Source organism: Felis catus, chromosome E1 (assembly GCF_018350175.1).
Source record: "Felis catus isolate Fca126 chromosome E1, F.catus_Fca126_mat1.0, whole genome shotgun sequence".
NCBI classification, from domain to species: domain Eukaryota; kingdom Metazoa; phylum Chordata; class Mammalia; order Carnivora; family Felidae; genus Felis; species Felis catus.
In genome coordinates, this window is record NC_058381.1 from 42,912,357 (window position 1) to 42,926,727 (window position 14,371).

General features: G+C 42.6%; 1 protein-coding gene across 1 annotated transcript in view; it reads right to left on the minus strand.

The window, feature by feature from the left end:
• Nucleotides 1-14,371, minus strand: part of EFTUD2 (elongation factor Tu GTP binding domain containing 2) — a 39,760-nt gene that overhangs the window by 22,130 nt on the left and 3,259 nt on the right. The window contains exons 2-9 of the mRNA XM_003996992.6: nt 13,802-13,910; nt 8,408-8,573; nt 7,664-7,742; nt 6,059-6,134; nt 5,511-5,576; nt 4,723-4,758; nt 2,196-2,286; nt 1,184-1,266 (exon numbers count right to left, since the gene is read on the minus strand). Coding sequence (XP_003997041.1) covers nt 1,184-1,266; nt 2,196-2,286; nt 4,723-4,758; nt 5,511-5,576; nt 6,059-6,134; nt 7,664-7,742; nt 8,408-8,573; nt 13,802-13,906 — 702 coding nt within the window. The 5' untranslated portion in view covers nt 13,907-13,910. The remainder of the gene's footprint in view (nt 1-1,183; nt 1,267-2,195; nt 2,287-4,722; nt 4,759-5,510; nt 5,577-6,058; nt 6,135-7,663; nt 7,743-8,407; nt 8,574-13,801; nt 13,911-14,371) is intronic.

Here is a 14,371-nt window from a genome sequence, read left to right on the forward strand (position 1 = left end):
CAACAAGGCCAAATGGAGAGACATACTACCAAACAAGTATAATTTACACTCTTCAAAAATGCCGTTATAAAAAAACCAAGAAAGGCTATTGAATAGTTCCAATCAAATGATTCCAATTAAGAGACTGAAGAGACATGAGGACTGAATGCTAGGCAGCATCCTTGATCAGAAAAGAAAATTCTATAAGGGACACTACTGGGACAGTTAGTGAAATTCTGTAAGGTCTGGAGAAAAAGATCTGTACAACAATATTGTATCAATGTTAAATTCCCTGATTTTGGGAACTGTATTTTGGTCATGTAAGTCAATGTCCTTGTTCTTAGGTAACATGATGAAATATTGTATTTTGAAATAATTCACGGGGAAAATACACACCCATATGTGTGTGTATACATCTACAGAGAAAGAATTACAAAGCAAATGAGGGTGCACTCCTTGTACTGTTCTTCCAACTTTTCAATAAATTTGAAAGTATGTGTATTCCAAAATGAAATCGAATAGAAAGAGGGGGAAGAAAAAAAAAAAAAAAAAGCAACTCTGGCTCCCTCTGCTGGCAAAATCACCAATGACAACATGAACAAGGTTAGCCAAATTACCTAATCTCTCAATTTAGAAATACACAAGATGCCTTGAGTCTTTTAATTCCAAACTCTATTTTAGAAAAACTCATTGGGGCGCCTGGGTGACTCAGTTGGTTAAGCATCTGACTTCGGCGCAGGTCATGATCTCACAGTTTGTGGGCTCGAGCACCGCACTGGATTCTGTGCTGACAGCTCAGAGCCTGGAGCCCGCTTCAGATCCTGTGTCTCCATCTCTCTCTGCCCTTCCCCAGCTCATGCTTGAGCTCGCTCGCTCTCTCTCAAAAATAAAATAAACATAAAAAAATTAAAAAAAAAAACTCATTAATATTTAAAATCCATTTACACGAATATACTCTCTTCCCTCTTTTAATTACATTTGTCATTTTATTTTGGGTCCTATCATTTTGACCTTCACTGGACAAGGAGTGAAGAACTCATACTGAGAAGTAATTGTGACCTTCATAGGCTGCCTTAATTTCAGAGCAAACGTGAGCCTTAATCCCACAGACTTTCATTGTCTCTGGTTCCCAGCTCACTCAATGCACTAGGCATTGTGTGGGGCAAACCTAACATGGAGGAGGGATCATAAGAGGCAGACTCACCCCTTCAGCCGCATCGATGAAAAGGACAACTCCATCTGAGATGCGCAAGCCAGCTGTGACCTCATCAGAAAAATTCACATGTCCTGAAAGGCAAATACCCAGTAAGTCACCTGCGTGGTGGCAGGATGACGCAAATTAACTTGTAGGTAGCCTAAGGGAACACTGCAAAGCATGTGAGCCCCCAAACATGCCCTTTCCCTTCTCCCCACAACTCCCTACATCGTATAAAATTCTACCAGGTAGAGTCATGTGCTTGGATTAAACTTTTATACCGGTGGTCCCCAAACACAAAAAGAAGGAAGTGTTTGCCTAGGAGGGCAATAACATCGACATTCACACACCAGCTAGGTCTCATCAGCAGTCAGCAGAGTTCTGGGAGGCACAAGACGTTTCAGAGGCTGGAGAAAGGGCAAGAGGGCCTGGTGCATGAGAGATAAGCCAAGGTGCTGCTGGTGGGGGACAGGGACAGGGGCTGAGAGGTATCAGGGCACTGGGCATCCGAGGATGAGAAGAAGGTCAACCTGTCAAAGCTCCAGTTTTTCTACTTAAAACTCTGCCCTGAGTTGGTCCTTTCTATTAGATAAAGACACAGTCTGTCACAGGGCAAGGTATGCTGCTCCTGTGACCTGTATGTCCACCGTCACTTGGTGCACTGACCCCACGGTTTCCTTCAAAAGACTTAGTGTGCCCGAAGCCAGGGCCATGTCTGACTCACCTTCATTATCAAGTGTCTAGCATGGGGCCTGACACAGGCTGGAATGAGTCAATGAATGAGACTCCCTAATATTTAAATATTTTAGAGCAGAGCAAAGAGAGGAGCGAAATAGAAGGCCTGCTGCACAGTGCCTGCTAATTAACTAGTCAGAAGCAAAGGAGACAGTGAAAAAGGAAATTATCTCAACGGAAGGAGAAGTGAAGGAATGTAAACACAAAGACGAAATGCTCTGTTCTATTCTGGAAAGAGAGCACAAAAAACGAGGGCAAGGTTCTCATAGTAAAAGGAATGTCCCACCTGGAGTGTCCATGATATTGAAGAGGTAAGACTTTCCTTTGGTATCTGGCAAGACCACTGTCACTGGAGTGCTTTTGATGCCAACACCTCTCTGAAATCACGAAGAAAGAGTGGTCATCGGGACTTCTTCCTATGCAAGAGGAGTTCCTTCTGCTCCAGGGGCTTGCCAGTTGCTAGTAGTTACGCTGACGTCTCTTCTTGAGTGTTATTTTTATCTAGGCCTCTAATCAGAATGACCCTGAAGACGAGCTATCTTGGTGTTAAACATCATTTTTGCAGAGGTCTCGTTCAAATACAACAAAAGTAAAAATAGGGGTGCCTGGGTGGCTCAGTCGGCTAAGCACCCAAGTCTTGACCTCAACTCAGGTCACGACGTCACGGTTTGTGTGTTCGAGCCCCATGTGAGGCTCTGCGCTGATGGTGTGAGGCCCGCTTGGGATTCTGTCTCTCCCTCTCTCTGCCCCTCTCCCCGCTCTGTTTTCTGTTTTTCTCTCTCTCTCAAAATAAATAAACTTAAAAAAAAAAAAAAAAAACCCACAAAAAACCAAAAGAACAAGTAGGATTAAATCTTAACAGAGAATCCAGGATCCTACGATCTTAATACACAGTTAACAAAAAATAACTAAAGCATTATATAAGTGAAACGAAACATCCTGCTGCATTTTAGGGTTTCAAAAAAAATTAGATCCTTTTGGCCCCCGCTGCCACCATGGCACCCACGAAAAAGCTTGTGACAAAGGGGCACAAAAAAAAAAGTTCTGAAGTCTACCCTTGACTGCACCCACTTTGTAGGAGATGGAATCATGGATGCTGCCAATTTGGAGCAGTTTCCTCAAGAGAATCAAAGAGAATGGCAAAGTCGGGAATGTTGGTGGAGGGGTTGTAACCATTCAAAGGAGCAAGAGCAAGATTACTATCATTTCTGAGGTGCCTTTTTTCCAAAAGGTGTTTGAAATATCTCAGCAAAAAATATCTGAAGAGGGGCACCAGGGTGGCTCAGTCGGCTGGGTTTTGGACTTCGGCTCAGGTCATGGTCTCACAGTTTGTGAGCTGGAGCCCCACGTCAGGCTAGTTGCCGTCGGCACAGAGCCTGCTTCGGATCCTCTGTCTTCCTCTCTCTGTCCCTCCCCAGCTTGCGCTCTCGCTCTCTCTCAAAAGTAAATATTAAAAAAATTTTTTTTAATTTGAAGAAGAATAATCTGTGTGATTATATGTAGTTACTCGCAACAAAGAGAGTTATGAATTGTGTTACTTCTGGATTAACCACAATGAAGAAGAGAAAGATTAAAATGCATTTATCTGGAATATATTTTTTTAATTTTTTAATATTCATTCATTCATTCATTCATTATTTCATTTATTTATTTATTTATTTAAATGTTTTTATTTATTTTTGAGACAGAGAGAGACAGAGGGGGGCAGAGAGAGAGGGAGACATAGAATCTGAAGCAGGCTCCAGGCTCTGAGCTGCCAGCACAGAGCCCGACGCGGGGCTCGAACTCACAGACTGTGAGATCGTGACCTGAGCTGAAGTCAGATGCTCAACCGACTAAGCCACCCAGGCGTCCCTAATATTTATTTTTGAGAGAGACTGTGTGAGCTGGCGAGGGGCAGAGAGGGAGGGAGACACAGAATCTGAAGCAGGCTCCAGGCTCTGAGCTGTCAGCACAGAGCCTGACGTGGGGCTCAAACTTGCAAACCGTGAGACCATGACATAAGCCAAAGTCGGACGCTCAACCGACTGAGCCACCCAGGTGCCCCTATCTGGAATATTTTGTATGAGTTCTTGAATAAAACTTGGGAACCAAAAGTTATAAAAAGAAGTAAGTATTAAAAACACTCTAGTCATACATGTTAAAAAACAAAAGCTAACATCTGTTAATTACTTATCATAAGCTTGCACCGTTCAAAGTTCCTTTAGTAAATAAACCGTACTTACGAACTTGAGCTCTCAATGTGGTCATTTAAGAAAAAGAGACAAATAAAGGAGAGGGGAAAGAGAGGGGTCAGAGAGCAGGGGAAAGATCCAGATGGAAGAAAGAGGCACCAGCTGGAATGGGAAAGACAGTGAGGTACGCTCACTGCTTTACACAGAATAGAAGCACAACGACAGAGGTACCCACTCTCAAAGAGAAGCTACTCCTAGAAAGAGATCATCATATAGATGGAATCATCTCATGGGTTTTGAGGATGATGTCATTTAAAAATCCTGTTGGGTTTCTATATAACTTATTGCAGAAATGTAGATATCACCTCTTGGGCCTTGCCCTACTAGGCCAAATTAAAAGTAAGGGTAGGAAGGTCCCCCCACCTACCCTAAAGCTTGCCTGCCCAGCTCTCTTTCAAGTAATATACACAGATCAGGGGACGACTGGGAGAAGCAACAAGATAAAGAGATGTGAGGTGGGAGTGAGAGAGGGAGTACAGTATAGAGCAAAGTGTTAGCATAAAGGCTCCCCCACATTCCCTATAGAACTCCTGATGGGTCTGGTGTGGGCAACAATTGGATTTCCCCAGGAACACCTACCTCCTGCTCTGTGAAGAGGATGTCAGTGTAGCACAGCTGAAAAAAAAATGAAGCGCTGTTACCAACTGACTTCAGACTCCTCTCCCACACAAACCATCAATCACTTTCCCCCACCAGCTCCCAACTCAAGGGTTTCTGCCTCAGAAGGATAGATGGAAGACAGAAGGGTATTCTACAGAAATTCCAAACAATGAGACCAGTGCCCTCTCAGATGGAAAATGCTCCTGAATGGATTTTTCTGGGGGGTTAGGGTGGTCACCGAGGACCAGGTATGGCTGGAGAGCTCGATTTGATCAAATACACTGAATTCTAAAGTGGTGAAGGGAGACATATCCAGCCTTTATGGAACGCCCCGCACGTCAAAACACTCAATCTAGCAGACACAGAACATTTATTGCTCTGAGACTTCCAGCCACACTTGGCCTCATTCACAGGCATTTAAATTTATCATGAAAACAACAAGGTCCAATTGTATTATATTTATAGAGTAGACTATTAATACTATGACAGGAAAGAACAGGCTATAAAAGTCAGGATATATCAGAACAGAGGAAAGATCCCAAGTGCAGAACAGATCATCCAAAAATACTGCAGGTTAATATTCTCTATGCTCTCGAGAAAGTTAAAATTACTTTCTTAAAGGCTATGAATAGAGATTACAATTATAAAGCAGCACTTTGTAGGTGTCATTATTTATAACAAGAGTGGGAAAGTGGAAGGAAAGGGAAAGAGAGAGACACCATATTCTGAATGGTTCATCCTAAACCCTCCACAGAATTTCTACTCACATCTTGGTCATAGCGCTTCCTGATTTCCGGGTGAGTCTGCTCTATTAAACAATCTACAAAACATGTCTGAAAGGGAAGAGAAGGTTAAGATCTGTCAAGCACAAAGGAAAATCTACTCTACCCCTCCCCCAGTGCCCAATACACCACATAACTTAGGGATAAGGAGAGGAAGAGGAGAGCAAGGAGGATTATGGGACAGCAAGGGATTAACACTGAAGCCACAGGATTATTTTCAAATGAAAGATGAAATCTTTCTTGGACAAAGCATTCCCCCGGGAAATGAAAACTTATAAAATCAGAGTAAGGCTCAATTTCCCCTCTTCTGTCCAGATGTAGACACAAGGCTGTAAGTGGCTTAGAAACAGGCTCCACCTGCTGCTCAGGAAAAGCTAGAATTTCACAAAATGGATTCACACTAGGCATGGAGGCCCCCCAGAATCAGGAGGTCCAATGTTATGGCTTCAAACCCCAATCTGTGACTCTGAGGGCTGAAAAAGAGAGCAGGAACTAAGAGAAATCCTGTTCCAAGTAGCTGAAAGTTCTCTCACCTTGCCATGGTGGAGATGGCCACAGAGGGTCACATTTCTGATGAGCTCCGAGTTATCCATCAAATCTGCCAAGAAGCTGAAAGGAGAAAGGGAAAGAGAAAAGGGACTTTGGCAAAAGCTTCCAAGTGGGGAGTGGCACAGAGCTGTTTCAGGTATTTTGTCAGGAAAACTCTCAGACCAACTGGAGAGCACTCAGAGGCACACGTGGATTTCTACATCTACGTGGTTCTGGTTCTGGCTCTGGGAACGGAAGAGACTTACCCGCGAGGTGAACCAACCTATGAAATGGGGATTTCACCAGTAAAATCATGAGATTTCAAAAGCAAGCAAGAAAAGCAAACCCAAATACCAGTACGAATACCCACGGGCACGCACACAAGGACTGCCCCATTCAAAATCTCCAGGTTAGACACTATAGATTTATTCCATTAATGCTAAGGGGACTTAAAATCACTGAGAGAGCTTCTCTTTCGAAATTGTCCTCAGAGCTAGTTAACAAAACTTTTGAGAAACCCCCATCTCGTTAATGAGTTCCATCTTGATCAAAACCAGCACTATCTGTCTTGTTTATCACCCACATTACTCATGGCAGGTAGCCTTCAGAGGACTTTGGCTCTTTGAAATCTCTAGCCCGCTTTCAAAGACTGGAAATTTGGGGGAACCTAGGTGGCTCAGTCAGTTCAGTGTCTGACTCTTGATTTTGGTTCAGGTTATGAGCCCAGAGTCATGAAATCAAGCCCTGTGTTGGGCTCCACATTGAGCGTGGAACCTGCTTAAGATTCACTCTCTCTCTTTCTCTCTCTTTCCCTCTCTGCCCCCTCCCCAGCTCACACTCTCTAAAATAATAAAATAAAATAAAATAAAATAAAATAAAATAAAATAAAATAAAATAATAAAATAAAATAAAAAAGTTTAAGAAACAAAGATTGGAAAATTTAAAAAATCACCAGTGAGAACACAAGAGAACATGAAGCAAGTTTGGAAGATAATTGAAAAGTTGTTTCCAAAACGGCTGAATGAGGGCAGGTGACCTGACCATTCCAGAAGGGACCCTACTCTCTCAGATGTACTAGATGTCAACATTTTTTTTTTAAGTTTCATTATCTAATAATGAGTCACAAGCACTTCAACATAATGGGTACCTTACAAATGCAATTCATCAATGAAAATATTTTCAAAAGTCTGCTGTATGAAGAGTCTAAGTACTCTACACATGTATCCACCTACTTGTGCCCTCCTTTCCAAAATATAGAATTGTTATATTCCCCAAACACTTAGCAATCTTATCAAGTCAAAATGCGCTCTGGTGGTCTCAACACTGACCATTACAATACCGAGTTCTGTCTCCAAGGGTGGCTTCTAATACCAAACTAAGGGGTTGGAAAAGAAAAGGCTGAAGTCTGAATGAGAGCCAGGAGAAAAGTTAAGATGGACTCTACATAGTCCAGCACCCATGTATGCTCAAGGAAAATTCTGGCAAATTGTAGGGGAGGATTTTTGCTTTTATAATTCATTGGCTACTTCAACCACAAACCACCTCCTACCTCCACAGAAAAATGAACCCACACTATTTGTGCAGAGAGGCTGAGAAACCTTGTAACTTACTCCATTTCATACACCGTGACAGGTAAAGTCTGCTCCATCAGAGTGAACTTCTTGGTTTTCACCGGCTTAATTATAGGTTCTAGGCAGGAAAACAAAAGTTGTGATGCGCAGGTTGGCATAAAACATAAAAATACAGAGCCCCATTTCAGTAGACTGAGCTTTCAGAATGTATGATATGTGACATCAATTTATGTTATTCTCAAGGATCACTCATACGTTCAGACACGTTTGGGAATGCAGTTTGGCACGAGACAGAGAAGGCTCTCAAACTATGGACTGAGGGGTTTGGACTTCATTTTGTGGGAGGAAGGGAAAGGGACTGGATATAGGCTGAGATCAGTGTCAGTTCAAAATCTATCCTTGCATTTATGAAATCCAACCACTTCCCAGAAGATGAATGAAAATGATTAAAGAAGTGGAAGATCAGCACTGTGTGGACTGGGTAAAGGAGTTGGGATTCTTTGGATGGAAAAACAGCTCACGCCAGACAAAGAACTTAAAATACAGTCATAAGCACCGAAACCAAAATTCAATAAATAAAGAAGCGATTCCTCTTTGCTTAGTAACAAGCTACAAGTTGTACTACATGTTAAAACAGGGTTAGACAAATCTCAATTCGGAAGCAATACTGAGCATAGTGAAGAAAAACGAATGAGTTCATTCCCTGAACTTTCCACACCGACCACGGCTACGAACTGAAGCTTTCTTGATCTCACCTCTCACGACCCGGTGCTGCTGACTTACCGGTGAGAGGCTGGGTGTCTTCCTCTTGCACGATGGTCTCCACCTCAGGACCGTACACCTCCTCAGCTGTGGGGTAGTACTTCTTGTCCTCGTGCAGCACCACCTCCATCCCAGGGTGGTCCTCATCGTGATCTCCTACGTCATCGTCATCGTCTTCATCATCCATCTAACAGCAAGAGAGGGGAGGAGGTCCTGAGAGGCACACACCTTTCCTTCTCAGTGACCGTCTACGTTATGTGACTCAAGAGCAATGACTTCACAGGCTTGACAGCTTCTTATTTTGAGTTCAGCGCCAGGGAGTCAGTGGGGCAGGCTCTACTCTTGCGTGATCCTTTACAAAGACAAGTCTGTACAGATGACTCTCCTGCTTTAAGCTAGCCCCTTCCTACATGTGGATCACAAGTGGACGGAGACTGGAGAAAACAAATCGCTTATCATAACACATCCTTTTAAGGGGAAAAATCACTTCCTTCAAGGGCAGAAGTCAGAAATAAGAGGTAGAAGCTGGGAACAAGTTCATACCTTTAGATTTTTTACTTAGATTCAGAGCTGTTCTTGAAAAATACCTTTGTGACAGATAATAACAGGTGTTGGTGAGGATGTGGAGAAACTGGAACCCTCAGACACTGCTGGTGGGAATGTAAAATGGTGCAGCCACTTTGGAAAAGTTTGGTAGTTCCTCAAAATGTTAACCACAGAGTTACCCTACGACCCAGTAATTCTGTTAATAGATGTATACTCAAGACAACTGAAAATCTAAGTTACACAAAAAGTTATACACACACGTTCATAGTAGCATTACTCACAATGGTCAAAAAGTGGAAACAACCCAAATGTCAATCAACTGATGACTGGATAAATAAAATGTGGTATATTTATACAATGGAATATCATTTGACCAAAAAAAATGAAATATTTACACCTGCTACCACATGGACAAACCTTGAAAATATTATGCTAAGTGACAGAAGCCAGACACAAAAGGCCACACATATTATAGGATTCCACTTATATGTAATGCCCAGAATAGGCAAATCTATAGAGACAGAAGGTAGATTAGTGGTTGCCTGGGGCTGGGAGAATTGCAGGGCAATGGTTAAGGGGTATGGGGCTTCTTTCTGGGATGATGAAAGTATTTTACAACTGTTTGTGACAAATAAAAAGCAAATAAATAAATAATATTTAAAACAGGGTGCCTGCGGGTGCCTGGGTGGCTCAGTCAGTTAAGCGTCTGACTTTAGCTCAGGTCATGATCCCAAAGTTCATGGTTCAAGCCCCACATCAGGCTCTGTGCTGACAGCTCAGCTTGGAACTGCTTTGGATTCTGTGTCTCCCTCTCTCTCTGCCCCTCTCCTGCTCATGCTCTGTCTCTCAAAAATGAATAATGTTAAAAAATAAAAATAAAAATAAAAATAAAAATAAAAATAAAAATAAAAATAAAATAAAATGGAGTGCCTGGGTGGATCAGTTGGATGCACATCCAACTCTTGATTTTGGCCTAGGTCATGATCCTAGGATTGTGGGATTGAGCACCGTGTTGGGGGCTCTGTGCCGAGTGTGGAGCCTCATTAGGATACTCTCTCTCTCTCTCTCTCTCTCCCCCCCTTCCCCTCCTACCCCACCCCTTGCCTCTCCCCCTCTCCCCAACTTTTGTATGTGCTCTCTCTAAAATAGAACTTAATAAATAAATACATTAATTAATTAATTAATTAAAATAGTTGTTTGTGATGATGGTTGCCAGTGAGAAGGAAAACTAGGGGGTTCCGGGGAAGCCAACAGAAGAGGGGATTTTAAGGAGGGAGTGATCAGCCGGGTCAGATGCTGCAGATAGGTCAAGGAAGATGAGGACTGGGTCTGGGGCAGAGGTCACTAGTGACTTTGACAAGAGCGGGCTCTGTGGAATGGGAGAAGCAGAGGATAGAAATGGGGTGGACATAAAAAGGGAGGAGAGGATTTGGAGACAGCAAGTATCACTGACTGTTTTGAGATATGCTGCAATGGGAAGCAGGGTAACAGGAAGGGGGATATTGGATCAGTTAAGAGGATTTTAAGATGAAATATCAGCATGTCTATATGCTGATGGGAATGATCTAGCGGAGGAAAAACTGGCACAGGAGGGGGAGAACTCACAGGTAGGTGAGAAGGGATGGGACCTAGTTTCCAGTAGATAGGAACGCAAACAAATCATCCATAAGAACAGGAGGGAAGGCATATGGCACAGAGGTAGGGAGGTGGGTGGATATACTGGTGGGAGCCTGTTTTCCTTCACACAAATTCCAGCACGTCAACTTCTTTCTTAAAAAGAACAAAAAACCCTCCAGTGGTATGCCGACTGGCTACCTCTATCACCTTTACGCTCTACTTCTATTAACGTGACCTGACATTACATTAGCTCTCTGGGTAGCTGTACATATTCTCCTGGTGGTGGCCCCACAATGGCTATTAAGCCAGTTCCCTCCGGCCCCATACTGCTGACTGCATTTTGAATCTAACTGTAGGATTTTATGTAATAATTTCCAACTACCTGTAATTAATTCTAGCTGGGTGTCCTGTTGGTAGCTCAAACTTGACAAATCTAAAATAAAACTACACATGCGCCTTTTTCTCATTTCTATTTAATAACCAGTGTTCTGCTAGTCATCTCACTGCTCCCATTTTCTTCCCCCCCCCCACCTCCACACCTGTGCACCCTTCCACCATGATGAGCTCCTGGCCTCCTGACCCTCCCTTCACTAAAGGAAGGGTCCCAGCATCGTGCTTTGATCATGTCACCCCTTTCTTTTTTTAAATTTTTTTATTTTTTTAATTTTTATTATTTATTTTATTTTGTTTTTATTTTTTGTCACCCCTTTCTCCCAGTTCTCCATTCAAGGCCTTCCAGAGTCTGGTCCCTCCTCTTCTGTGCTTCATCCCTGCAGCCGTCCTCCAAGGACTGCGCTGTGGCAACTGGGAGGAGAAATCATTTCCTCCTAACATGCAACCTCTGGGCTCCTGCTCATTGCATTCCTTTCTAGAATGTTCTTCCTTCTTTCCTCCCTCCATTATCAAAATCTCATGCACCTCTTTACTGTTACATCAAAACAAAAACGTTTTTAAAGTCTGTGCGTCCCGTGTGGACAGGGAGGCTACAAGAACTCTCGTTCTGCTGGAAGCAGTATTGACTAGTGCAGGCAAGGTGAGGAACAATCTGACTGCACTTCGTGAAAACCCCTGAACTAAACTAAACCCCTGAAATAAACACATTAAATATGTACCTGATCCTGGGATCTGCAACTCTGCTTTTGGGAATGTAACCCAAAGGCATTTTCACATGGTACAGAAAGGGACATATCTGAGAATATCCACTGCAGCTTTATTTTTGGGGAGGAAGAAAGCAATGCCCACCAGGGATTACTGAGCAGCAATCAGACCAGACGGACACACAGCACCAGAGGATGGATCCAAAAGCACATCACTCACCGCAGTGCCTGGTGGAAGAAGTGAGAAGCAGGAAGACACAGAAACCTGATGCCACTGCGGTACTTACGTTAACAATGCAACCACTCACATTTTATACATCATACAGAGACACACGTGCACGTGCTATAATGATTACTATGGTAACAGGCACGAGAAAGAGATAAAAAGGAATTAATAAGTAAACTAAACAAGAGCAGGACCCTGCACGAGCAACAGTATCAAGGAGCATGAACCAGAGTAGGAGGAACTCAACACTAGGGACTGAGGGGAGAATGTTCACACATAGCCTAAGCGATCCCATTTTTTCTTTAAAGTAGTTCTTTGTTAACAGCATTAGTGAAATATAATTGACATTCCCCAAAATTCACCCATTTTAAGTGCACAATTCAGTGGTTTTTTAATATATTCAGAGCTGTGCAACCACCACCACAAACGACGTTACGTTTTTGTTACCCCAAAAAGAAATCCTGTACCCTTCGGCCATCACTCCCCAATCCCATGGCCCGAATTGAAGGCAACCACTAATCACTCCACTTTCTATCCCTACAGATGCCTCCCCAGTCTTTGGCTCCACTATGAACATCACTTCCTCAGATACCTTTCTTGGTCATCCCAGCCAGAAATAATCCCTCCTTATAAACTATTACTACAGTACTAAGATAAAATTATTTAAATGGCACTTGTCCCTCCCTGCTTCATGCTATACATATTTTCATACTTCATTTCTCCTGGTGGGCAGTAGGTTCCTGGAGGGCAGAGATAGTGCCTTGGCTCTCTCTGTATCATGATCCCTTGCAAACAGTAAGTGATTATAAATAATGAATGAATTCCTTTATTTAGTTCAGTATTCAAGTTTGTTGAGATCACTCTGAATTAAGAGTCTGCTATCCAGTGTGTTAGCTTATGTCATGTGTGAATTCTCTATCTTCAACTAGGTCATTGATAAAATGGTTGAAAGGATGAGACCAACCATGGATGCCTGGGGCACGTCACCTCTGGTGGTGATCCATTAATCGATACTCTTTGGGTTCCACTGTTCTATCAGCTGTGACCTCTCCTAACTGTATTATAACCCAGCCCATATTCTTTCCATGAGGCCATCATGAGTTATAATGATTACCTTAGGAGGAGTGAAATAGAATAAGGACCAAAAAGACTTTCTATCTATTTGATCTGAATGAGAATGTATTCACCAATTGCTTGTAAGGTGAAAAATATCTCTTTAAAATATTCTTAAAAATTGTTTTTAATGTTTATTTTTGAGAGACAGAGAGTGAGAGGGGGAGGGGCAGAGAGAGGGAGACAGAATCCAAAGCAGGCTCCAGGCTCTGAGCTGTCAGCACAGAGCCCGATGCAGGACTCAAACTCATGGACCGTGAGATCATGACCTAAGCCAAAGTCAGACACCCAACCAACTGAGCTACCCAGGCACCCTTCTCTTTAAGATATTTTTAAAAAGAAAAACTCGGATGGAGCACATGGGTGACTCAGTCAGTTGAGAATCCGGCTCTTGATTTTCGCTCAGGTCATGGTCCCAGTCTTGTGGGATTGAGCCCCTTGTTGGGCATGGAGCCTGCTCGGAATTCTCTCTCTCTTCCATTCCTCCCTCTCACAATAAATAAACATTTAAAAAAAAAAAAAAAAAGGAAAAAACTGGCTTATAAAAAAAAATTAAAAACTGGGGCACCTAGGTGGCTCAGTCACTTAATCGTCTGACTTCAGCTCAGGTCATGATCTCGCAGTCTGTGGGTTCGAGCCCCATGTTGGGGTCTGTGCTGTCTCTCTCTCAGAATAAATATATAAACATAAAATAATTATTAAAAAAAAAAGGTGCAATGTGACAGATGTACACAGGATATTATGGGAGCACAGATGATCCAGTACTTTTTTTTCTTTTTTAAGAGAAAGATGAAAATTGCAATAAATTTGTTTTACCTCATCAAGATCTTTGGTCTCTCTGCCCAGTTCATCATCATCTTCATCAGAATCAAGCTCTGGTCCAATATAATTTCCAAACTCGTCATATAAGTCGGTATCCATGATGCTAAAATTCAAGGAAAAGAGGAGTTAGATTCTGGCAAGGTAGCCAAGGTCTGCACAACACAGCCCCGTATTTCTAACCTTACAGTTGACTGTATCCGTCCACACATCTCCTCCCCAGTTACAGCCACCCACTGACTGCTCCTCCCAAAGCCCTGTACTTTCCCCTCCTCGCTGTTTTACTTGTTGTCCCTGTTTCCCTTCTCTTCTCCTATTCTTGTAATACTAAAAAGATTTTAACTTTAAAATAATTTAATACCAGAGAGTTGCAAAGTAGCACAAATAATTTTTTTTCCTAAATTACTTGAGAATAAGTTGCTGACAGTGCCTCATCACCCCCTACTACTTGAGAGTAGGAGTTTAGCAAACTATGCCCTGTGGCCAATCTCAACTACTGATGGTTTTCATACAGCCCCCAAGCTAAAAATGCCTTTTATTTTTAAAGTTGAAAAAAAAAAATCAAAA